Below are 25437 nucleotides of genomic sequence, written 5' to 3' on the forward strand. Positions count from 1 at the left end.
AGTATGAGTCAACAGTTGGAACAGTGTGAAGCATCAAGTAGCTCAAATGAATGGCACTCAGTAAAGAGCGACAAAGTGGGTACACGTCTATTGAAATGAATGAAGGAGAAGCACTACTGGTGAATAGGGTAATCATTTAAACTAATAGACATCACAGTGAAGCTTGTCTCCGCCGCTTACTGCTATCAAAACATCAAAAATGTGAAAAGACATTCCCTTATTTGTCTTTTTGATGTGTTCTGTATTGGACTATTGGTTCGGTGCAGCTGTTCCTGCCCCAAAAAAAAGATCTTGGAGTCTCTATGCTGCGAAATTGGCAATAATCCTATTTCCTCTTGTTGCATATTGCAGGGGGAAATGTGTTAGTTAAGTGTGATTTTAAGCTTACAGCAAGACAACACCAGCTGAGGGTAGTAAGCAGTGCGGTGAGCTTGTGATGTCCCGCTCTCTGCAAAGTTAAGAGTCAGTTATGGGGGGAGGCAGACCCATTCAAAAAACAAATGCGTTTTAATAAACATGACGCTCTAGATTAGGAATGGGCAGACGGCTGGCATGTGCTTGTCGTAGTTGTGGTGGCCTGACCTTCGCCTAAGCTTCACCGTGAGCTTTCCAACACTGGAGCAAAGCCAGGGGTTACATACCAATGTGTCGCTGGTGATCCTTTCCTGGCAGGTAGGATTTAAAGCAGAATTTTAACAGCTTTTTGCATCCAGTCGTTAAGCATTTCAAGGTGCTCTTGGTTCAGCGCACTTTTTAGCAAACCAAAACGACTGTGAAATCAACACACAGAAGCTGCTTTGAATGCCGTGAATGCGCTGGGTGATACAGATACGCCCACACAAAAGCATAAAGGTAGCCTCTGATCCAACAAATTAAGCCTGTATTGAAGTTGGTATTACTTTACATTATGCAAGTGGGTTATATAAGCTGTTTATTTTATCCAACAACAAAGTACAACACGAGCAATTATCACATATGTATTGAGCTTAGCCACAAATTGGACAGTTTAGTGAACAACATAGTGAGGATTAAGTCATACATTTATAAATGAGGTCCCATTTTCGGGCATTGGGACAAATCTAAATGGTTAGCGAGCAAACAGGAGAATTTTGGATGGATACTGACCACGGTGTCTCACAACTTTGGAGATTCTCATACCGTGTTGTAAAGCCATTATAATCTATCTTTAGGCAAACTTGCTCAAAGTTGTTCTCGCGTAAATAACATTAACGTGCTGTCTAATACAGACAATGCTACTCATCAGGTACCTCAATGAAGATATGATCAGCTCTGACCAATTTGTCTTGCCCAGTCTAATCTTTCCTGCTGCTGAAAAACAGAGAAACAAATGGTTATGAGGCATGTTTAATGGCTTCTCAAACAGTGACTGATCTTTGCAAATAGACCGGACTACATGCTTCTTATGTTACAAACTACAGGCAAAAGATCAAAACACACATGTGCATGACAGGCTCAATTTTCCACCTGTAGATATAGATTTTAGTTGGCGTATGAAGCATGCAAATCAGCAGTACACCACAGCTGCTGCCGCATCCTGCAAAAAGCATGCCGCTGTCACTCCCTCCATTCCCCTGTACCTCGCCCTGTGAGACAGTCGGCTCATGTCACTGATGGTGTCCAGTTCAAAGCAGTGTAATGTAAAGGGAAAGGTGTGTGAAGGCCTTTCTGTGGGGAGCAGGTTCTCCTTGTGTTTGAGTGGGTTTTTCAGCAGGCGCTTTGATTTACCCCATCAACCCAAAACCTGCACAAATCCACCAGCTTGGTACTTCTGACCATCAAAATCTACTCCAAAACATATACCCACAATCGTTTGGACTTTACTTCATGCAAATCACAGTCCCAGACCACAGCTGCTCGCTCTTCCTGCTTGCTCCTGCCCGTTCCCGTCACTCCCTCTGACTCCACGTCCCTCTGATGTCACTGATGCTTTCCGGTGTGCTGCCCCTGTAATGGAGTCAATTTAGCTCCACGCCGCGCCATTTGTGTCCGGCCTCACCCCATGAAGGACACATTACTTCTCTCTCTTTTCTCATCCTTTTTTTTTTGTCTCTCTTGGTAATTTCCGACACCACCCAATGACATACGCATATATTCTATTTTTCATCCTACTGTCGGTCGTTTTTCAGTATCAGTCCCAAGTCGATTAGCAGTGGGCCTTTCTTGTTTTGCAATTTGCCCAAGTGATTTGACCCAGTGTGATAATATAAGCATAATTACATCAGCTAAAGTTGTGATTATATGCTAATAAGAGGGACTGTGTACACTGATAGGGTTCAAGCACACATACAGCAGTGTCATTTAGAGATAACACACATATTTCCTGAGTGGACATATGACAAATTCGACAAGGATTTCACCCAATTTTGACTGTTCACTGGTCTGTCGATTTCAAAAATGTATTTTTAAAGCAAGACACTGCAGGTGAAATGGGAAAACTTTTGTTGTGAATGACTGACTTACATTCTCATAAAAAAAAGTCCTACATTTTAGACACTTATTTAGTCCCGGTATGGTTTTGATATAGTGTTGCTCTTTCTTAATCAAATTTGTAGCTGGTCCTTGATGTGACAAGTACCACATCTTTAGCTGATGCTTATTATATATAATTCTTGGCTTACAAGCTTGACAGGTTTCTCAAACTCAGTGGTGGTAAACTAATTGTAGCCACAGCTGCCTGGACTGATGTAAGAGAGGCTGCTAATCTGATCATCACCCCCTTCGTCGACTGCCACCATTCACTGACTCACACACTACCATCTGCACCAGCAGGAGCCATGACTCGAACCATGTGATAACATATAGTCCCTTGTTAAATGCAATCAAGCGTTATATCTCATCTTCAGTTGTAATTATGTAATTTGTCCATGTTGTTGCACGCCCTCAGCCCCACGTCATCCTGGCGCATCCCCTCGGTCTCCCGCATGACTCCACAAAGCGGGGATTAAGTTATCACAATGATATAGTGATATCCATGCACACTTGTAGATCAGAGCAAGTCTGACTTGCCACAGTGGAAACAGCTCTTTAAATAGCTCTCTCTATGTTTATGCCAGATTACAGAGACACACACACGGCTCAATGGCTAATTTGACTAAGATGTATTAGGCATCAGATTAGGTGTGATGACTTGCACTCTCCCCACACGAGCACAGGGTTCACCTCAGGAGACACAAATGTAGTGCTTGACAGTGCAGACCTTGATCAAGGCTGTGAAACGATCTTGCAAAAACTCTGTGTTTTTATTTATTTATTTATTTTACCCTTGGCTACCATTACGATTATTCTCTTTTATAATAAGAATGTCTTAAATGTAAATTCTATCATAAAAGAGAAGTGCTACAAATTAACCAAACTACACACCAGCGGCTGCATAAACATAGCAGAGACACACATAATGTCACTTTATTACTCACACACTTCAGAAGAAGAAAAAGAAGTAGAAGAAGAAGAAAAAGAAGAAGAAAGAGACGAAGTAGAAGAAGAAGAAGAAAGAGACGAAGTAGAAGAAGTAGTAGAGGTAGAAGAAGTAGAAGAACAAGACGTAGAAGAAGAAAAAGAAGAACAAGACGCAGTAGTAGTAGAAGAAGAAGTAGAAGAAGAAGAAGAAAGAGACGAAGTAGAAGAAGTAGTAGAGGTAGAAGAAGTAGAAGAACAAGACGTAGAAGAAGAAAAAGAAGAAGAAGAAGAAGAAGAAGAAGAAGAAGAAGCAGAAGAAGAAGAAGCAGAAGAAGAAGAAGCAGAAGAAGAAGCAGAAGAAGAAGCAGAAGAAGAAGAAGAAGAAGAAGAAGAAGAAGAAGAAGAAGAAGAAGAAATAGTAGCACTAATGGTAGCAGTAGTTGTGGTGGCGGTAGAAGTAGTCGTGGAGATGATGGTGTTGAAATTTTACTCGTTCCACTTCTTTTTATTTTTTAACATCAATCTAATATCTGATTTTGGGATGTGAGAATCAATGCAATGTCAAGATGCAATTTGGAAGTGTTTTTCCTCTATCTGAAAAAGTAGCAATGGCGTTTGGGTGTCCAAGCGAGAGGCAAAAGAGCGTGAACAGAAAAAGGGGGATGTAATTGTACAACGAAAATAAATCAATAGCGTTAATGAATATGTGCAATGTCTGGCTAAAACAGTCCCATGCTTTAGCACTGTGTGTCCATAGTGTCTCCCACAGGCTGCGCGCCGGACTGGTTAATACTATACGTTATGCCCTGTCACACCCTCAGCCCAGTCAGCGAAATGCAAATATGTCTCAAATACGTAAACACACAGATTAACTCCACTCAGCAAAGGCGGCAGGGGTGGACCCGAAGAAGAGAGACACGCACAGCCCTCAACAGAGCCACAGAAATCACAGAAAAACATGCGGCAAGACGAGTGCCTTTCAAGTGAACCATATGCAGTCATTAAAGATTTACTTGCTTCTCCTGCAGCTGCCATAGGGGAAGTCTCCGCCTGAAGTTTCCAAACAACATTATTTTATTTGACAGAGAAATTGATTACTGTTGAACCAAGCATAAAATAAATAGAGGGGGGTAATTATTTAGAAGCCATTGATTATGCCTTCTTATTCTGTCGTGCATGTGACTAAGCCCAAAGCTAGAATTGCCATTTTACCGCTATGGCCAAGATCGAAATTGAATATGCTATGCCTTTAATAATATACTGTTTTTATTATGCGTCTGTCTCTATCAATCTGTTGCAATCCCACTAAATGCCTACAAAGACATCAATATTTCATGTAACAGTGCATCTCGGTTACCAGCCCTGCCTAAGGAATGGTCCTGCTCTACGCAATGCCAGCATTAATAAGTGATTTGTAATAATAGTAAGCAAGATCTGCACCTGATACAATGAGTTTGGATGTTTCAATATGGTTCTATGCAGAGAGAAAAACAACATGGCAGTTTTATCATGTGTAATACCTGCTGTCTTTCTGCTTTAAACCTCCATAAACATGTTCTGAAATGCATGTGAGTCTATCCTCAAATGATAATGATCCTAGACGTGTTCAAAATTTGCTCTGGGAAAATCTTTTATATCTATTTATTTTTTTTCAATAATGTAATTCAATGATTCCCTACAATGTCTAACTTAATTATGGCTTTAACTTGAGTCAATATATTTGAAGCCACCACAATATTCAAATTGTGCATGTCTATGTTTTCCCTACAGGGTTTTGCTTCGCTTGATGTTGGCCATACAATGTTCTCCTTGACTGGTCAGAGCTTGCTTACATCTGCACTCCTGCACTCCTGCACGCCTGTAACGCACACACGCAGCGGACACACATAGATGCAGTGGGTGTTTCACTAATGTAATCTGCTGGTCCCTGGAAACCACCTCCTCCCGAACAGCTCTGCAGCATAAACAGGTCCTGTCAGAACGCCGCAATCACAACAAGCCCCTTACAAGGGTTGTTGTAATGTAATGCTGGATAGGCAGTAGCATTGTCTGAGAAAGGCACTTCAGCGGAAGGTCAGGTGACACAATGACAAATCATCCTATGGGTGTTCCAAAAGATGCTCAAAGCAAATCATGCTCCTTACAATTTGATAATAGCGTTAAAAAAACCCAAAAAAAAACATCTGGTCAGGGTTTTATTACGTACAAAACTTGCTGATGCCGTAGTTTAAAACTCAACAAACAGGAAAAAGCATTTGAATCTTCATCTTTAAAATGTGCTCTGTGAACTGAATCTGTATTTGAAGATATAATTTAAATGAAAACTGTAACACTTAGATGAAGATTTGCCATTAGATGCCAAAACTGTGCAGCTCTTCAAACCAATATTCAACATACTCTCCACATCCTCCTCCATCAATCTGCTTTCAGCTCCGTCTCTGTATGACAGCATCTGTTTAACATTATATATTCACTACTTTTCAATAAAAGAGTGTTCAAATCAATTTAACATCCAGCAGCAGATGCCCAATCCACTCCCCATCAGTCCCAAACAGGACACCTACAGCTCTACCCTTGTCGTTCCTCATTGCTCACTGCCACTGTCTCCAAGTCAGATAATATTACCAAACTCAGCGTTGCAGTTCTCCCTCAAGCACTACATGACAAAAGATAAGGAAAACAAAATCAAACAAAGCAAAAATAAATCAATGAAGTCTTCAACAATTTATATCTCTCACTAGACGTATTGGTAACGCAGAGATGCAGGAATAAGCTTCAGGCATTCATAACAGGAATAAAACAAAAATGGAGGGATAAATATGCAATACATCTTGGGGAGTTTGTTTGTTGTGCATGTAATTAAATTTTCATAAAATGTAGTATTTTCAAGGGGCAGGGATATCCCTATAGGCTCAGTCATTCATTAAAAAGTGTATGCCAAAAGGTGCTCAGGCCAAGACAGGTTAATGTTAAGTATCACTGAGACGTCTACTGAGAGAATTAGCTTTGGTTGTTGCACACACAGAATTAAAGAGCTTTAGGGCCCAGGAAGCCATAGAGGCAGAGAAAATCCAATATGAAGCCCCTTTTAAACGGCAAAAAACTCTGCTAACTGGCCATGTTATATTGTTATTCCCTCGTGAAAATCATACCTGGAGTTGAGTTTGGTTTTCATTCATGCCTGCAGGACCTCAAAATAGCTCCCACCAGAACCGAGCACATTTTCTACAGTTTGGCTTCTCCTAAAAGCTTCTGGAAAATAAGCAGCCAAATAGCGATGGAAACGAGACGTAAATGAGGATGAAAACACGACAAAAAGCGACAAAAAAGCGCCAAAAACGTGGGGGAAAAAAGCAATAAAAAACGGGAAAAAAAACAAAAGAAAGCAACAAAAATGAAAGAAAAACATGACAAAAAGGTAAAAATACAACAAAAACGCCACGACGCTATAAGAACGCAGTCTTTCAAATGAGGCATATAGGCCCATAGGCTGTGAAGTCTCTAGTTCCAGTAACTACCTGTTAATTAATCCTTAAACCCTTAATACATCCTTTTCGTAGACCCTCTGGGGGTATTACAAGTGTTGGTGGTATGATTGGGGGTCTTTCATCTCCCCCTGGTGTCTCTGGCCAGAAAACCACACTTGCAGCTTTCCTGCACCGGGTCGGAGGTTCTATTACATACTAATACGAAGAAAAAGCTAACTGCGAGCTAGTGCCACTTAAACAGTATTTACAGCCAAGTTTGAGTGAAAAAAATGATCTCCATTGTGTAATTGGATGTACAATATCCCTCTCTCTGTTTGTCTTTTCTGTCAGTGTAGTATCTACTCTCACGGACAATTAATGAGTAAAAAAACCTAACATGCTACGACACCTGCAGTGGCGCTTATGGCCTCTAGGGGCATGAGTGACTAAGTACTGCTTTAAGAGGTTAAATACAAATTAAAGTAAAGTAAATATGATTGTACATGAGCACCTAGGATAGTGTCAGTTCCTCAAAAAAACTTCCTGGGAACTTAAATTCTATTGGGAAAACACACAGATTGAGTTTGGGCTACCTTTGGGAGATCAAGCCCCCATCTTCTGACAGATCCCGTGACCGAACAGACCTGCCTACCCCAGGTCTAATCAATGCATAACATTAATGCCGAATCTGCACCCATAACAAATCCACTTGAGACAGTTTAATCTGGAGCATTAAAACTCATCTCAGACTCTTGATTGGCAGGATACCCGAGCTGCTGCCGCCGCGTAACCGTGTCATCATTTTGTTTCCTGGGAGCGTGTGGTGCCGTCATCGGGATTAGGAACGGATCAGGTGGGACGGGGAGGGGTGTGTCTGTCTACGAGTGGGACAGACAGGATGGCGGATTTATACCTCTCTGCACCACTCTTAATCTGCGCAGAGAGACACTTGAGCTTTCAATTAAGAACAAAAGTCATTTGTGTGTATGTGTGTGTGGTTTTTTTACCCTGCGCTCAGCAAGACAAATTACACAGCCTTGATTAAACCTCTCAGCCTCTTAAACTAAATAAAGTAGTGCATAGTTAGATTAATATTTATTATATCATTAAGCATCAGAACAGAATTGTAGTCACGACTTCCCAGTGGCTACATTTACTCACAACACATTCTCTGGTTTAAAAAGCTTTATGATTGTGAAAAGTAGTAAAACAAGGGAACCAACCTCTGACATTTAAAAGTGAGAAAAATATTGGAAAATAAAAAGTCAAGCAACAAGAGAATCAGCAATACAAATTAAGGTTAGGATACACTTGTTTCAGTAGGGGAGTTTGTTTATGGCACCACGTAAAATGGAAGAAAATGTAATCAAATATTCTCAGTCCATCTTGCTCTCAGTAAGGGGGGACCTTGGTCGTTGAAGACCTCTGCTTTACTTTGCCTGGGGCCCATAGTTACAGTGCAAAGGTTGAGCCACTCTATGAACCAGTCATGATGAAGACCAAGACATCCATTTAAAATAAATGATTTCAGGGAAAAAAAAAACATATTTGAAATTCACAACTGTGGGTCAAGTACCCAACGTTTTTTCAAATTCAGAGGGATTACAGGCCGGAGTTTCATCAGGCGCCACATGTGAAGAAAGAGAATAAATACATATTGAAGTATTAACATGGGACTACGAAGCCGGCATCAAAGAACGGGTGATTTACTGCCTCGCTCGATTTAATGCTTACTTTATAATCCGCATTAGTATTTTCTTACATTCACAATATAGCTATATGTCCACAACGGGAGCTCCTAATCCCTCCTCATAATAACCACACAAGAGAAAATCCATTCTTAAACCATGATTACATTCATACTTTGGCAGCATATGTATGTGGCTATGTAAGAGAAGGGCTTTTCCGCTACATCTGCTGTGTTATATATGTTACTAAGCTTCACAACGTTAATGACTCTGCTGAGAATGAGTAAACAACAGACAGGAAGACAAACTGCTCACAAACAATTCTGGGCAAAACTATTATAAAACATAGATCCACGACTACGATATATTTACAGTAAATTAAAGCAGTACTAAGTAACTCATGCCCCTAGAGGCCATAAGCATCACTGCAGGTGAAGTAGCATGGAGAGAGGGACATTGCCATCCAATTACACAATAGAGATTTTTTTTTTTTTTCAAACTTGGCTGTAAATACTGTTTAAGTGGCGCTAGCCCGCAGTTAGCTTTGCCTGTTAGCTTCTTCTTCGTGATTCTATTATTGCATGTGTATTGGGGCCTCCGACCCATAGGCAGCAAAGTTAAAATTGTACTTGTACACTAGTATTACCCCCAAAGGGACTACGGAAAGGATATATTAAGGTAAACAAATGCTTAGTACTGCTTTAAGAAAAAAAGTGGATGTGACTTTAACCTCATTCCTGTTACTTGCAAAACAAAATTCTTTCCTTCGGGATGTATGGGGCTGCTTTTTTTTTTAAAGCTTTTAGATTTGGGTAATGCCAAACTGAAGAAAATGTGCCCGGGTTCAGGTTTTGGTTAAGAGGTTAAAGACGTTCTGTTGTGTGACTCAGTGGTTACGGGCCTATCTTATCGCAGTGGAATCAAGTTCAGTCTGTGTTTGCCAAATGTCACTCCCTACCCATTTCACCTGGGCTCGGTTCAATCGAACAAAAGCCTGGTAATTGCAAAACAATGTCTTGTAAAAAAAAAAAAAACATATCACTCAGCACATTGTATAACTTACTCCAGTCCATTTGTATTCTAGCACCACTGCTACTGAATCAGAAGCATCTGTCAATTCACTTCAATGCATGCAGCTGAGCCTATATCACAACAGCACTGGACAAATCTGTTTTGACTTTCATCCCTCCAACAGTGTGAGTCGGTTTGCTTTACTGTGCTAGGTGGGCTTTAGATATCGTCACACTACTTAGGCACAATTTATGGCAAAACAAGTATAATTTAAAAATCTTTAACGGGGACGATGCCAGGGAGCAGCGAGGGCCAAAATACAGTAGACCCAATACCAGTGTGATGTGCTGGTCTCGTAGGAGTCGCACATATGGCAGGTTTAACAAAGCAAGACAGAGTGGAGGTGTTCCGCGAGCAGCCGGGGGGAGAATAGGAGGCACAGGGGTAATGCGAACGGCAGGGGTAAAACATAATATGTAGTGGTGGAGCGCAGAAGAACAGCGGTCTTGTCTGACACTGTACGTAAAAAAAGTCAAACAAGAGACAGGTGGGCCCTTTCAGTGCGCCGTTCAATACCTGCGAGCCACCCCATCGATTTCACACACATCCGCCAAAATGTCAGCACCCAGCAGACCACACGCCGGCCTCAATGCTAACACGGGAGCTGGGATCTCTGCAAGGAATCTGCAGAAAAGACAGGTATAAATGTTCACCTCAAGGCGCAATATTGGCCGTGGATGGAAGTGAAACAGTTTAAATAGATCATACATAATGTCAATGGCAACAAACGCTGTAATCATGGTGCTTTTTATTTTGGTACAAGAAGTATATTCAACTGCTGCAAAAAGGATAAAAGGGTACCACCATCAATCACTCACACACTACATTCAGGGTGGGTGTCTTGCCCAAGGACACAATGACAGTGGGGGCCGAGACTTTAGCTGCCAATCTTCCAATTATACTGCCTCACCCAAAAAAAAGCCGCCACACAAAAAAGGTCACACGCTCTCATTTTTTGTTGGACCGCCGTTAGCTTTACTAACAGCACTTAGTGTATTTCCCGGACTATAAGTCGCCCTTTTTTTCATAGTTTGGCTTGGGGTGCGACTAAGACTCAGGTGCGACTTATACTGTATATCAAAAATGTTTGTTATTTTCACACAGACAGCGGAGCAGGCCGCTTTAGGCTTGGGTATCACCTTTACCACTGAAGATTTAAAAAACGGTTTGGAGTGAGAAACTTGTGAGGGACTGACAAAAACTGGAGGTTACTCTTACTGTAATGAAGAAAACAAAAAAAGCTAATTGCAAGCTAAAAGCTAGATGACCATAGCTAGAGGAACGAGTTCACAAATGGGTGCTTTAACAACGTGCTGCCGGGAGAGGTTTGTCAACAGTGCAGCTACGCCTCTTTGCCCAGGTTGCCATGGCTGGTGCGACGTATATTCCACAGCTATATAGTCACATATAGTCCATAAAATACATGATATTTGCAAAGATATTGTTTCAATAAGCTTGTACAATGTCAAAAGTGTTGCATTAACTTTTCACCAAGATCTTGTACTGATGATGAGAGAGTGTGACCACTGCGCACAGTCTTCTGCAGCACATCCCAAAGATTCACAACGGGGTCAAGACCTGGACTCTGTGGCAGCCTCGTGCTCCCTGAACCATTCTTTCAATATTCAATAAATCATTGGCATTGTCATCTTGGAATAACCCCATTCCATCAGGGAAAAAGAAAACCATTGATGGAATAACCTGGTCATTCAGGATGTTCAGGTAGTCAGGTAGTTAATCTCATAGTGTTGCTGAATCCTAGATCAACAGTCAGTTCATTTCTAAAGTGCACTCTTCTCTCTAATAAAAATGTAATGTCATTCAATTTGACAAAGCAAGGTTGTTTTTGTTCACATTTTCACCCAAATGGGAATAATCCATGACTATGCTGGAGCTCATCCTCTCGTATAACTGACCACCCACAACTGAACTTTGGTCTTTAGTCTGGATTGATCTCTTGGCCCGCTCATTGGCCAACTGCCTCGGCTTCTTGACACTGGCACAGGCCACATGATCCACAGTGTCCCAGAGTCACCCCCATCCTGCTCACTTTGGCCCCTCAGTATAGTGCCTATAATCACACCAATGCACCAGACTAATGCAGCACACAGATCCCACTAATATAATGATTTCACTAAAGCACAGAGAAATGCAGCATATAAAAGCATTTAACACTTATTACACAGAGTCGTCTGAGAGATTAGAGTCCGTCCATTTTGTCATATTAATTTGGGTTTTTCAATTTGCTAATGTGTGTGCATTTTACAACTGGCCTAAAACAGTGGGAGGTTGAGCACAATGAGGTTTGGAAAATCCAATGACAGCGACCTGGCAATTGTTTGGTGAGCAATAAAATGGATAAGCTGCATCATCTGTGTGCCTTGGATTTATGGGGTCAATAAATCAACATAAAAATTAATTTAATCTAGGGAGGCACTTTATATACTGATACGTTGTAACCATGTCAACAGACCCATGAGTGGACGATAGTGACTCAATATACGCTGTCCATTCTCTTGCCAAATCTATTTTCATAGTGGCATCAGTGTCGATAAAACCGCAGCTGTTTGGACTTTTGTATTCACAGAACCGTTCATTATCTCTGTCAAGTAACTTTTAGATTAATAGTCTGTTCACAATACTTAATAGAAAGTTTTAAAAGGTGAGGGATGGCCCAACAATCCCTTCCTTTATCCCTTTGTTTCCAATGTGCAGCACAACCCTCCTCCATTACCACCGCAGCAGCAGAATCATCAGCCTTTCCATCTCCTCTTCACCACCAGGATCTTGCCGTCCAAATTAAGCCAATAAACGCAACCTCACAAGCGATGCATCCTGAAGAAATACATTGTAAGGATACATTTTTAATTTCCAAAGATTTTGACACTTTTGACAGTAATTGAGTCAGATTTAAATGTTCAAAGCTAAAGGCAGAGATCCCACAGTCAGCAATAGCGGGTGCCCGGTGGGTTTGCGGAGCACATGGGACCCACGTTTCCAACATACAGCCAAAGACATTATTATTTCTTCTGTCACTTCCTGGAGCGAGGGGAGACAGCGAGCGGCTGGTGGTACAGCTCTCGGTGACGGAAACGGGACAATGACTTTAGAGAAATGTGACCTAGAGAGCGAAAACAAGCTGTGAAAGCTTAAAAAAAGTGTGTGTGAAAGTTGGGGGAAAATTGATTCTTCTGAGGAAAACAGTACAGTACAAGAGCAATCATATATATTATATAACTTAATACAGTATTTCACAGCACATTATAATATAACAATTTGTTTGAAGTTAAGATGATCACTTTTTCACTCTGTTTTGTTTATCTTGAACCTGAAATAAAAATAGTACAATGTGTGTGCAATATATAACAACTATAACAAATGATTATGACAAAAGACTTCTCACATTTGCTTGATGTGAGAAGATACACAGATTGCATAAGAATGCAAACTGTGTATCTTTTTTTATTGCACAGCTTGTTAGCTTAAGAGTAATGGTACAATATTATTAGAACTTTCTTGGAATTAAAAAAAGATAAAGAAGTTGCCCAAAGAAGAAATTAAATATTCTATAACCTTATGAAATATAACCAAATAAATTAACTCCAGCCACGCATACTAAGAACAAATTGTCTGAAAGCTTCTTAGTTCACATTGCACAAAGTAAACTCCGGGGCAAAGAGTATTCTAGCTTTATGAACATCTTCTGTGGTATAAAAAAAAACGCATGACAAATACTTGGAATGACTTGAGCACTGACACATACAAGGTCATGCTGGTAGTAAATAATTGTGTCCACAAAACAAAACTATGAATAAAACTATATTGTATGGGACAAACAATGAAAATAATATAGAAATTGATCGGGCCAGTCAGGCTCAATAACATGGGTTTGCTGTATGTGCAGTAATAGGAATCTCTTGCCTGTACATTTGCATCAGGGTTTGGTTGTGGGGGCCGCGGTACCAGCTGCTCTGCCTCTCGCACAGCCTGTATAGAGATGAATGGCTCCCTGGGTGTCGATAAGTCACCAATGCTCACACACACACACACACGCACGCACACACACACACAAACGACACACTTCAGTCACCATGGAAACTACGCAAACACATAATTTTATACCAGGAAGCGGCGCAAGCGTCACCCTTTCTATTTTCTGCCCTAATCAGGGAAAGCCTATACGTCTCAAGAGCAAGTCTTGAGTATGCCAGATTGATTCGGTTTAGACCTCCACAGTGATTCTTAAGATGAAGTTGTTTAATTATATATAAGTGGAAGACACAAGGGCAGTATCCTGAGGTACTGCAGATGCTGAATTACAAACCTTTCAAACAGTGAATAAAAAGTTACTTATTGCGTATAACTAGAAGACAGCATGTGGAGACAACAAGACACTGACCACACTTTGGCCCATCCAAAAACGACCTCAGCGTTTTGCGAAGGGTTGGAGAAGAGGAAGTTGTTAGTGCGTGTGTGAGATGTGTGCCGCTATAGTGGATCGTATATGTGCAGAGTTGTGGAACACTGGCTCTCAGCTCTGAGCGTGGAAGTGTTTGTTTGTGTGTTGAAGGCGAGCGCTGGAGCACGTAATAGACTCGCAGTTCATAGCGCTCAGAATGATGACTCTATCCTGCCCTCTATATCCCTGACTATTTCTCTGGCCGGCTACGATGTGGCCCAACAAGAAAAACCGGTAGGGGCTGACCCAAAGGGACAGGGACACAGGTAAATATAAAGGGGACTAAAAATGTCACTCAACATGGAAGAGATGGCTCTGCTGGTCCACTCCTAACATACAGCGCGGTTTGTGCACGGATTGAGCTTAGACCTGGGGCTTTTTCCAATTTACATTTTATTTCTGCACTGCCAACATTCCTGATGGGTTCAATTTAAAAATAACAGCATCATGAGAAGTTCAGGGCCAAATGAAGTTCATGATTTGAGGAGTGGCAAGAAACACTTCATTCCAACGCAATGTGATAAGGAAACTGAAAATGTGGGTCCAAAAGCAACAGCAATGGACGATCCCTTTGGAATTCAAGCACAGGGAGTGATAACAAGATCAAACGAGCTTGTTGTATGTAGAGATGGGCAATATAATACCAAAATAATATAATATCTATCTAGTTAGAAAGAAACAAAAATGCTGGAAACCTGCCTGTGAAAGGCCTAAACTAAGTAATATTTCTGCACTTTAGTGGTTAGTAGTTATTTTAGCACAGTGTGAAAAATATAATTTTGTTGCTATTGTCTGTTTCACTATAATGACTCCAGGTACACAATCTTAGTTACAGAAAAGTAGCAGAGAATTAGAAAATATAATATATATGGGTCAAATGCAGACGCCAAATTTCCCAACAATAAAGGGGACAATAAAGCACACCTTAACCCAAGCATGACACGAAAACATATATTTTGGGAAACAATATAAAATGAGGAGGATGCTTTCTTTGTTCTGACAGTAGAATTCCTAATGAGCTTCTGCATTCAGGCCTCTCACACCATCTGTCCACTCATTAGCCCTGGTTTGTACAAACCACTGTGTTTACACTAGACTTGAGTTTTCTGTTTGCGCTGTGCTCGTTCACTGGAATACTAATCACCCTGTTGTTCCCCATCTGCATCCCCATAACTTTATTAACATCAGACTTCAGACACTGTACTTCATTTGTTGAGGAGCTATCCACATTGTAAGCTTCCCAAAGCAGTGGCAGAGCAAAAGCACAGAGGACTCTATGACCAAAGGGGTATTTCTGAATTAAAAATGTACAACGCCAGGATTTCAAAAGCGAAAGGATCAATCCTAAGGGTCAAAAACGTTCGATAGCTCTTCCTTTGTGCTGTCTCCAACTGCCTGCTTCATCCTGACTGTTAAGGGCTCCCCTCTTAACCCGCTCGAGACACTTTGAGATAGCAGCCCGTAGAAGGATCAATATTGGGGTGGCGGTGTCCTAACCTTGTCTTCATTTTGAATACGACCACAGGAAAACTCGACAGGAAAACGAATGAGAACAAGTCAATCTTTTGCAAAGGCTAAACAACAGGTTGTACATTTTACAGATGCATGTCAAGATAAACACAATTTAACCTGGAGAGACTACTAGAAAGCTTTATTGGCATGAATTAATTAAAGTTTGGGCGCTCAGACCCCGGCAGAAGACATAGGAGTTGATGAATTGATGATAATATGCATGAGCAGGTAAGATGAGCGTCTTCCCCGGGAGCCTGGACGCTGGGGGAGGAATGGGAAGATGGAGAAGGATGAACAATGGGAGAATCCATCACGGGCAGAGGCGGAGTGTAGGTGGGTTACAGTACAGATGGTAAGCGAGGCCGTGGAAGGAGAAGGGTAAAAAGCGTAATCCTGGGCGATGATTGGCCGACGTGGAGGTGCGGCTGGCAATGAGGTGTTGATTGGATGAAGGCAGCTGAATTTACACCTAGGCTTCATTGCAATACTTCCTTTGCAACGCTTTCCTCAAACTAACCAAAGGCATTCATCAGTTACTAAAGTAAATATCCTTCTTTGTTTGCTTTTTAATGTACACAAAGCTAGAACAAGTTCCCCAAGACAATTAAATAAACACTGTTACTTCTGAAGTTACTCTCACTAATTGAAAGGAACACTTGCTATCTGCATTTTGAAACAATGCAATTTACTTTTTGTTCTTCCTGAAAAATACAGGCAGACAAGGCTTTTTTTTTTAAGCTGTAAAATATGCCACTTGGTCTACAATATATAAACAATCTCATAACTTTTGATCATTGCTTGAAATGGTCACGGCCATAGTTGCTTGGATAGGCTTCGGGTAACAAGTGATGAAAATGTATGAGTAGACATTACTCAAGGATTCTTTTTCACATTAAGGCAAGACGGTCCTTAACGGATGGCATTTATGTTTATTTGCGAGTGCAAAACGCTTGGAATGCAAATTGAGCTTAAGTGCACTAAATAAAGATTCAATTCCCTGACAAGTACATCTCGTGTCCTCTTAAGAATTAGCTGCTTCTTGACCAAATCATTAAAAGGCAAAATAAGTTTGACACACTGAATATGATTTTGGGCAGAGGTGACAGAGGTGGACTGCAGAGGGATATCCGGATGACTAATGCCACTACCTCTGCCCATAGAGCCAGCGCTGGAAGAACTCATGGCACCAATAATCTTATCTGATTATGATTGAAGAGGATTTAGGTGCTGCTGCCTAAATGCTGGGCTGCGCTGATTAGAGCTCGGGCTTATGTAACTACCGCAGAAAGACGAAAATGAGATCCCCAGACAAACACAACTTATATAGTCCTGTACAACAAAAGCCTCATCAAAAACTTTTACCTCAACCAATGCCATACTTATATAACACTGACGAAAAATGTTTAAAATGCAAGGGGCGGCTTCCATTTACAAACTCCAAAATGTACCTCAAAGCTCTGAATGTCTCCAGGAAAATGTCAAGGTGTATTGATTTAGCACAGTGAGATCGACCGCAATACATGCAGGGATGAAAGGCCCGTAATGAGAAGCGGAAAGCGGACATGCAGCACAGGTTTGACAGAGCAAAGACATTTCATAAGTTCACATTAAATCGCTGCTGTCCAAATGTCTTACTTTGAATGCTGTGTGCGGTTCCTTTTAAGCAAAACAAAGGCGACCAAGTCATATCTTTTGGCAAACTGTTCACTGAAATAAGCTAAAAAAGACAATAAGACAAGTAAATACCATCAGCAACACTAATGCATGAGTAGATATGTTACGGCCTCTTGTGGTTTAACTACAAACTCGATGTCAATATCTTTAAAAGCATTGATTTCAGATGCTTTGCCACAGAGACAAAGGTTGCTCGTACATGTCCCGCCCTCCATGGGATTTGAATAGGCATACTATGAACGATTATGAGGAGTAGGACTGTGTAATAATCAAAATTCTATCATGATTACAATATAAGACCAAACATTATCAAAAATAACAATGCTCTCACTATCCAACAGAGATCAGTTGTAGGATAGAGCATTTGTTTACAAAAGAGAACATTCGTGAATGATATAATTTGCTTTTTTTAATTGTCCAAATAATATATTTTGTATTGTTCTGTGAAAGACATTTTAAATGATCAAATAATCAGGATTTCAATAATGACATCAATTATGGTAATCATTATTTTTCAATACTCACATTAATGCACGTTTAGCTTTAGCGAAATGCCGCATTCTTTCTAATTAGCATGAACAGGAAGCTTGCTGTGCCTAATGAAGCTTTACATGTCTTGGATCTTATCTGCCTCTTTGTTCATTTCTTTCAATCTGTCCAAAAACCACAAGACACCGCAATGTGAATTATTAACTTGTGCTTTTGTCTATTTCCTTATAAAATATCCCGAACAGTTGTTGCTCTCTGCCATGCCCCGCCACACCTCTTTCTGTTACATCAATATGTAGTGTATAGTGAAAGCTAACTACTTCCTTCGGGGTTGTAAAAAGCCTTTAAGGAAATGGATGGAAATGGAGGGTGGGAGCTTGCTCAAAGTGCACTATACCACACTGTGTGGATTCCTTAATGAATTTTCCCCCTGCTGTTCATAATGCATATATTACCATTGTCATCTCTGCTATCAAACCCATCAGTCTCCCACTAACTATGAGCAATGAGTCAAGCAACAACAATCAAACAATTTGTGCTGCATATTAAGACAGATGACACGGCTGACATTTACAAGAATCGGAGGTGTCGAATCGAGGACTTTTACTATTGCGTTCTCACTTTTGTGTCATCAGAAACAACAGCGTGGGAAGACCAGGCCTTTCAAGAGCGTTCAAGACACTTCAGCTTATTAGATCAAGCAGGCAGTAATGGCGTATTTGCACATTAGGTGGAAAGCAGATATAAGAATTGGGTTAGAAAAGCCTATTTGAAATGTCTGACGATATGAATCTTTGAAAAAAATCCTCCATTGGACACGTCCCTAAACTTGTGAATGAAAAACTGGGAGAAAAGTACACTTGCTGAAACAGATTTTGCCAGAATATCTATTAAGCCGCAAATTAACAACAGGCAACTCAAGATTGTATTCTATTTCCCCGGGAAAATCAGCAGTTTCTTGTGTATCTGTTATGATGAAGTATTAAATTTGCATTTTGGCAATAAAATCAAATTCCATCATCAGTGAATGCTGCACTACAATTATTCAATGTGAACTCCGCTAGCTAACAACTCCTGCATTCATTTTCAGCTCCGACAAATAGCCTGACTCATATGTTAATGCCCTTGTGCTCACTAAATCAGTCGTTTTATGGGGAAAAAGTTGGACGTTTATTATGTCTTTGCATTCTGCTGTGTTTCTCCGGGAGGACTGCATGTCATAAAAGATCACATCTTGCAAAAAGGAAATCCTGATGGGAACATATTCTCAAGTGCTGCATCAGACCCACTAAAGCAATGTTGTTTGGACAGGCCCTCTATTAGCTTGTCATGACTGTATTAGTTGTATTGGCTGAAGCAGTGGCTCATTGTAAATATAGAGAGATGGTTGGGACGGCACAAATCCTTCTGGCCTAAAATCAAGGGTGACATGTTTGGCTGCATTAAGAGAAATTACTGCCTCAAGAAGCAGGATAATGTGAGCTGGCTATTTCTCAGTTTGACCAATGCCACTAGGCAGCTACAGAGTAAGGCTCATCAGAAAGCAAACAGTGAGAGCAAGGATGTGGTCCCTGGCACATTTGCAAGACAGAAATGTAACCAGATCATATTACAGGTGTCGAGAACTGTGTAGCCGGGACACTGTATTTCACAAAACACAAATCAGGTTTTCGATGTAGTTGTTAAACACTGACAGTACGAATAGGAAATAGGAGTCCAGTTTCAATAGCTGCAATGTCACAAAAAAGGCAATCATCACCTTTCTCCTTTACCTCAAGACTGCATCATCACGTATCCAAAGATACATAAGAATAAAGAAAAACTAGTGCATTAGTCTGTGCCTTCTTTGTTTTGACCATTTCATTCATTATTTAGGGGAAAAGGTTTCCAGAGATCTAGCTCTGCATCTGCAGGGCCTCCCCACAACGCTGCATCCCTTACATCACACGCTGTCTCTGGAGTTTTAGAGAGTCTCAAGCCAAAGCAGCTTTCCAATAATTTTTCTGATACTGCAAACAATGACCAGTGTTTGCACTGAAGAAGAAAACGCCATTCTGGAAGAGTTCCCTGCACAGATTGGCATGTTTTCCAAAAGCTATCACTGTTTTTTATTTTTATTTTGGACGTAATCCCTTTTCACCACAGCACCAAGGCCAGGTTTGAGCCCTCGGCAACGTTTTTAGTCCTTGGAGAAGATGACACACTGTAGATTAGGATAAGGAGAAAAAAGTTGACAGTATGCATGCATTGATGTTTGGTCGTGGGTATTGTTTAAAAGCATTCTAACTTTAGGCGTACAGTAAACCGAAATACTGGAACATCTAGCAACACATTTGTCTAACGGCACTGAGCCACTAAAAATCAAGCGGCATTAACTTTATTACCGTCCAATGCCCCACACACCAACCCAGTGTGGTCTAGTATCTCTTTGGGACAGACTTGAGAGCACAAAACGCTTTCTAGGGAAGACTAAAGAGTATATTCAAGGTTGAATTTGGCAGGGTTTTTAGTTTGCAGTTGCATAAAGCACATGCAGCAACGTAGAGCTTAGTGATGGCATTTTCTCGTGGTCAAGGGCTTTCAAGGGTTCTGCGTACCCCATAAAAGGCTTTCCCGACCTCAGGGACCTCCCATCTGACAGCGGAGTCTATTTCCAAATGTACTTTCAGCTCCAGATAACCTTCAGGAATGAACCATTAAAATCACATTTAGTCAGCAACAAAGAGCTCAACGGCGCGCTATGGGCCTGGGGCGGGATTTCCCTGCTAGATAAGGCCGGCTTCCCCCAAGAACCCACAGGAGAAGATGAGAAAGATAGACATGGAAGCTAAGAGATATATCTCTCTAAATAGCACGCGGGATGGTGAATGATTGCAATGCTGCCATCTGCGTTAGGAATAAATTACATATCGGCAGGGTCCTTACATGTGATTTGTGAGACGTGAAACTGCACCTATGGCGGATGGACGCTATTACGTCGGCTGTCCTTGGAAGACACAAATCACACTGAACCAATCTGGCTGAAAATTGCAATCGCTCTATGTCATGTCCTTCTATTAATCTAGGAGTAAATTAATTTTAGAAGTGAATATATTAACTCACAAGGTGTCAGTGCAATTACGAATTCGATCAGTGCATGCTTCTGTGGGGGCCTTGAGCAAAACACTTTACCGATCCCGCCTCAAGTTTCTGCCTATTGGATCGATGTATGGAGTGTAAACGGGAGAGTAGATCCTCATAAGCATGATCATAAAACACTGACTGCTCGGTGAAACAAAACATTTTAAATCTCAATGTGATGTGAAACGTTTCTGTGGGTCTCCAACTAGTACTGATTGTAGTAACAATTTGACCGATCCCATTCATGTCTATAAGGTTGCAATTTGTGAGAAAACAATGTAATGTATGTATAATATATCTAATAGATGTCTTGAAAATGTCGATCATAATGTTACTGAAAAGTTTTACTACATCATTACGAGAAATCAAAACAAAAATCATTATTGTTATTTTTTTATCAAATAAAGTTGAATAACAAAATAACTGAATCAGGAACGATATGCACAAAATGTATCGATATCTCGATATCGATACGATATAATAACTTTGGGTTAGGTGAAAAACAAGCATTTTTCATATCTCGATAGCAATACGATAACAATATATCTTTCAGCCCTAATCAGGATAAAACTTTGCTAAAATGGAAGTAAATTAGGAAAATCATAACTAAAACCTACACTTTTGCACATCTCAAGTGTCCTTGTGTTTTTTGGTTTAGATTATGTTGGCAAAAAATGTTTTAAATATCAGTCAAATGGAAGGATAGACCTTAGCTATTTTTGCGTCTAATATAAATATAAACATCGTGTCACTGAACACACTGTGTTAACAATATTTTGCCGATACATTATGCAGCTCAACTTTCTGTGATTGGGAAAAGCTTCGAAAAATCACCATGCTTCACAAATGGACTCCAGGTGCATTTTGTCCCTAACAGTCACAATCACTCTCATACTCAAACACGCACGCACACACGCTAACAGACGCCATGTTTATGATCTCCTGACATGGAACATAATCCTGTCCAGCCCGGCCTCGGACCACTCCGTGATGAGAGCTGGATATTGGAGCCCCAACGTAAATTACTGCTGATTGGATTTCATCAGGGCTGACCTACCTAATTGAAGCCCAGAGCTAGAAGGGGAGAAGGGGGTGGAGCCCGTGGACATGTCATCATTCTAACAGACCTTGACTTTGGCACACAATTTCGTACCACTACTATACGTTACCTAGGGGCAATAACGGGCAATGCTGCAAATGAGTATGTTAAATAAATACATTACGGTCAGGGTAAATAGCTAATAAAGATGGAGGCCATGAATGAACGTGGAGCAGACACAGGATATTGACTTGTAATTTTGCTGCATCACAGAAGAGATGAAAATCCGATGTGAGAGGTATACGGACATATGATACCGCTGCTGTACAGAACACCGCGTATATCTTCAATGCAAGCACAGTGCAAGCAGCTCTCACAACTGAACCATCTCTAAAACTAAAAAAGAAAAGAAAAAAAAACAATCGTGAAAAAAATAAAACACAAGAAAGCAAAACGTGGATCTAGGAAATGCTATTTTTAACATTTCAAAAGGCGCACTCACTGAAACCGAATCAACTTCAGTAACAGTTGCATGCGTAGGGATATCTTGTGCATGTGGGCACCACCAACTGAACTGCTACTCACACAAGGAAAGCGGCAGTCACGTCTGCCAATTATTTTGTCAAAGCAGTGACTTTTAATGTAGCTCCAACAGAGATGCAAGTACCAACATATCAGTGCTAAATTGGTCACAAAGCCATGTCTGTTTTCATGAAGGGCTAGATAATGTGTTACTGAGACTCTTGCATCCGTCGCTTGGAATGAAAGGATGACAATAGGTGATGATGCCAGAAGCGTGACGTGAGTACAGTACGGGAGGATTTCATTTAATCTATAACCCGGGATTATAGTTGGGATTAAGATTTCAATATGTGCTGTGCGAAAGTTTTTTGGTGTGAAATATCCTTAGCTTGCAACGGTAAATGCAATTGTTTTTGTTTTATTTGAAATGTAGAAAAGTTGGAGACTTAATTATGGCTTGCATTAAGGATTACGTTTTTATCCAGGGACTTAATTCAACCAGGGAAGTCTCACTGACACTCAGAATCTCTTATATACACAGGAATGCGGGACCTAAAGGGGACACTACTCTGCATGTTTTTAGGTTTAAGAAAGACTAGAGAAAGAACCCAACCTGGGATTAACCCTGGATTAGAAGATACTGAAGTTAAGATTTGGACACTCCACCTTCGTCATTGCGAGACAGCACAAGGTTCTCCTGTGAAGTGATTTTGTACTGCGCTGTTGGGCGATGATGTTATGCCACTTTGTATCGTTGCACTCACCTTGGCAGCCACCGAGGAGTTGGGTTTCTCCAGGAGATCCCACAGTTTCTTCCTCTTCTCGGGGCAGCAGGTGTTGTCAAACTCGCCCTCTCCCTCCCTATCCCGCATAGTCTCGGCCTCCCTCCTCAGCTCCTCGTTCATCTGCTCCTTCTTCTGGTGGTACCTCGCCTGGCAACACGACTCCAGATAGATCTCATCGATGCCCCAGTAGTCCAACTCTTGACCGAACGACAGGGCGCACATCTCCTCCATCATGTGCAGCTTGCCCGTGCGGTAGAAATTCAAAATCGAGGTAAACGCTCCTGGGTGCCGGTCAAAGAAATACTCGTTTTCATTCAGACTGTAGTCGTCGCACACTTCCATCAGGGATTCGTGGGTGTTGCAGTCGCGGAGTTTCCCCAGCCTGGTCCGGGGCAAGCGGTCCAGGGTTCGCCACAGGACCTCATGGTTGAGCCCGCCCACGTTGAGCCGAACTCGACGCGATTTCGCCTTGGTGCGGATTATTTCGATGGGCTCAGGGGGTATGGATGTGGTGGTGTCGGACGTCCGGGTGTTGCTGGCCTTGGGACTGACTCCTCCAGTCTTCTCAGCCATGGTTTCACGAGCAGGATGGGGATGGTGGACTTTAAATGGATAAGGATGTTGCGATGTCAAAACAAAAGTCTAAAAGTTATGTCGGATCCACTTTAGGCAAGACCCTCCATGGCTGAAACAGAAAGAAACACACAGATGATCGAAGCGCTGATGACAAATCCGAAATACGCCTCTTATGAAAGCCAGCGCTGTCACCTGTTACTTGGGTATTAATAGAAACACACAGACAATGGCCACACACTACAGCAGCAGGAGTATTGATTGCTTTTATTTCATTTCAAAGAAGGTATTGGGGCCTTAATCAATAATTTAGCGTTATCAGTCAATATGGCTGCGTAGCCTTTCACTCTTTCACTCCCACCCCAGAGCTCTGGCTGCCCTGGGAAGGCAATAAACTCACCAAAAAGCCTAAGATGCAGCTTTCATCACTCAAAATGCAAAAAGGAACAAGATTTTATTTGGAAGCAAATTTCCACACATTGAAATGGCCTCAAATCGCTGCAGAGTGAAAAAATAGATTCCATTTAGGTTTACACATGCAGATGACATCATTTTATTGTAGAGAAAACTTACCAGTAAAGGCATGATAATAGTATGTTTTCCAGAGAGTTCAGATCACACGCAACAGTTTAAACCACGTTTGATATCACCTCACCAAGTAGCTTATAAATAGTACAATATTGCTTTATATTTTAGAAGCACAAAAAAGGTGAAAAGGCTACGGTTTCTGCAGTCACATAAATTAAACTGAAGATGCGTTTAGTACGTTCCTCAAAATCAGCATCTTTCATGTAAATAAGCGCAGACCCGCCAGGTTGGAACATGCTTTATAAATCTTTCTCAAAGTAGTAAGCACAATTACGGTACTCACCTTGCCGAGATAAACCACGCTGTGCATGCAAACTTCTCTTTTATCCTAGGGGAGAAAAGATGCAAAGGGAGCAGGAATCCCCCCTCTAGTCAAGCGGCCACCGGAGAGTGCAGTCCGTAGACGCGGCGAAAACGTGCGTCCCGCATTTTGTAGTGAAAAATCTCCCGGGATGAAACTGGCGCGGACTGTTTCGTTTGTTGTTTTAATTGTCACGGGGAGAAGGGGCAGGCTTTCCCAACACAAACATTGTCCAAGAGTCCTGCCTTCATCCAAAAAAGAGCTCGAAGCGCGGGAGAAGGAGACAGGGATCGCTCGCTGTATCGCTGTGGATCTGCAGACGTCGTGAGCGTGAAAGGCAACGGGAAGGAACGGGATAAGCGAACTGCAGAGTGTCCCGCTGTACACTAGGCGAGGAGGAGCAGAGGGGCGCGCGAGGGCTGCACCACATCCCATCACTCACACAGTGCTCAGCCCATACACATTAGGACTACAGCTGCAACACGTCTCCACTCTGTAGCAAAGTTGCGCACGGACGCACTAACCCGCAGAAATAGTACTAACGAGTACTATTGCGGGACACGCCAACAGGAGCGCCCAGCACATGTTGGTAATTACATTGATACTTAAAGCTGTACACACAACTATGCACTGTTTGGTGCAGCTGATGGTAATCTACAATGATGCATTATTTGCTCAAATTTCTCTCACGTAGCACCCTGTTCTCCTTACGCATAAACACTCTGCACCTGT

The 25437-nt window shown here is 41.5% G+C and overlaps 1 protein-coding gene across 1 annotated transcript in view; it reads right to left on the reverse strand.

Annotated features, from left to right (window-relative positions):
• Positions 1–25202, reverse strand: part of kcnb2b (potassium voltage-gated channel subfamily B member 2b) — a 96030-nt gene extending 70828 nt beyond the window's left edge. The window contains exons 1-2 of the mRNA XM_079575810.1: positions 24688–25202; positions 23223–23928 (exon numbers count right to left, since the gene is read on the reverse strand). Of these exons, the coding sequence (XP_079431936.1) occupies positions 23223–23816 (594 nt within the window). The 5' untranslated portion in view covers positions 23817–23928; positions 24688–25202. The remainder of the gene's footprint in view (positions 1–23222; positions 23929–24687) is intronic.
• Between the last annotated feature and the right edge of the window lie 235 nt (positions 25203–25437).

Source organism: Gobius niger (genome assembly GCF_951799975.1).
Source record: "Gobius niger genome assembly, chromosome: 18".
NCBI classification, from domain to species: domain Eukaryota; kingdom Metazoa; phylum Chordata; class Actinopteri; order Gobiiformes; family Gobiidae; genus Gobius; species Gobius niger.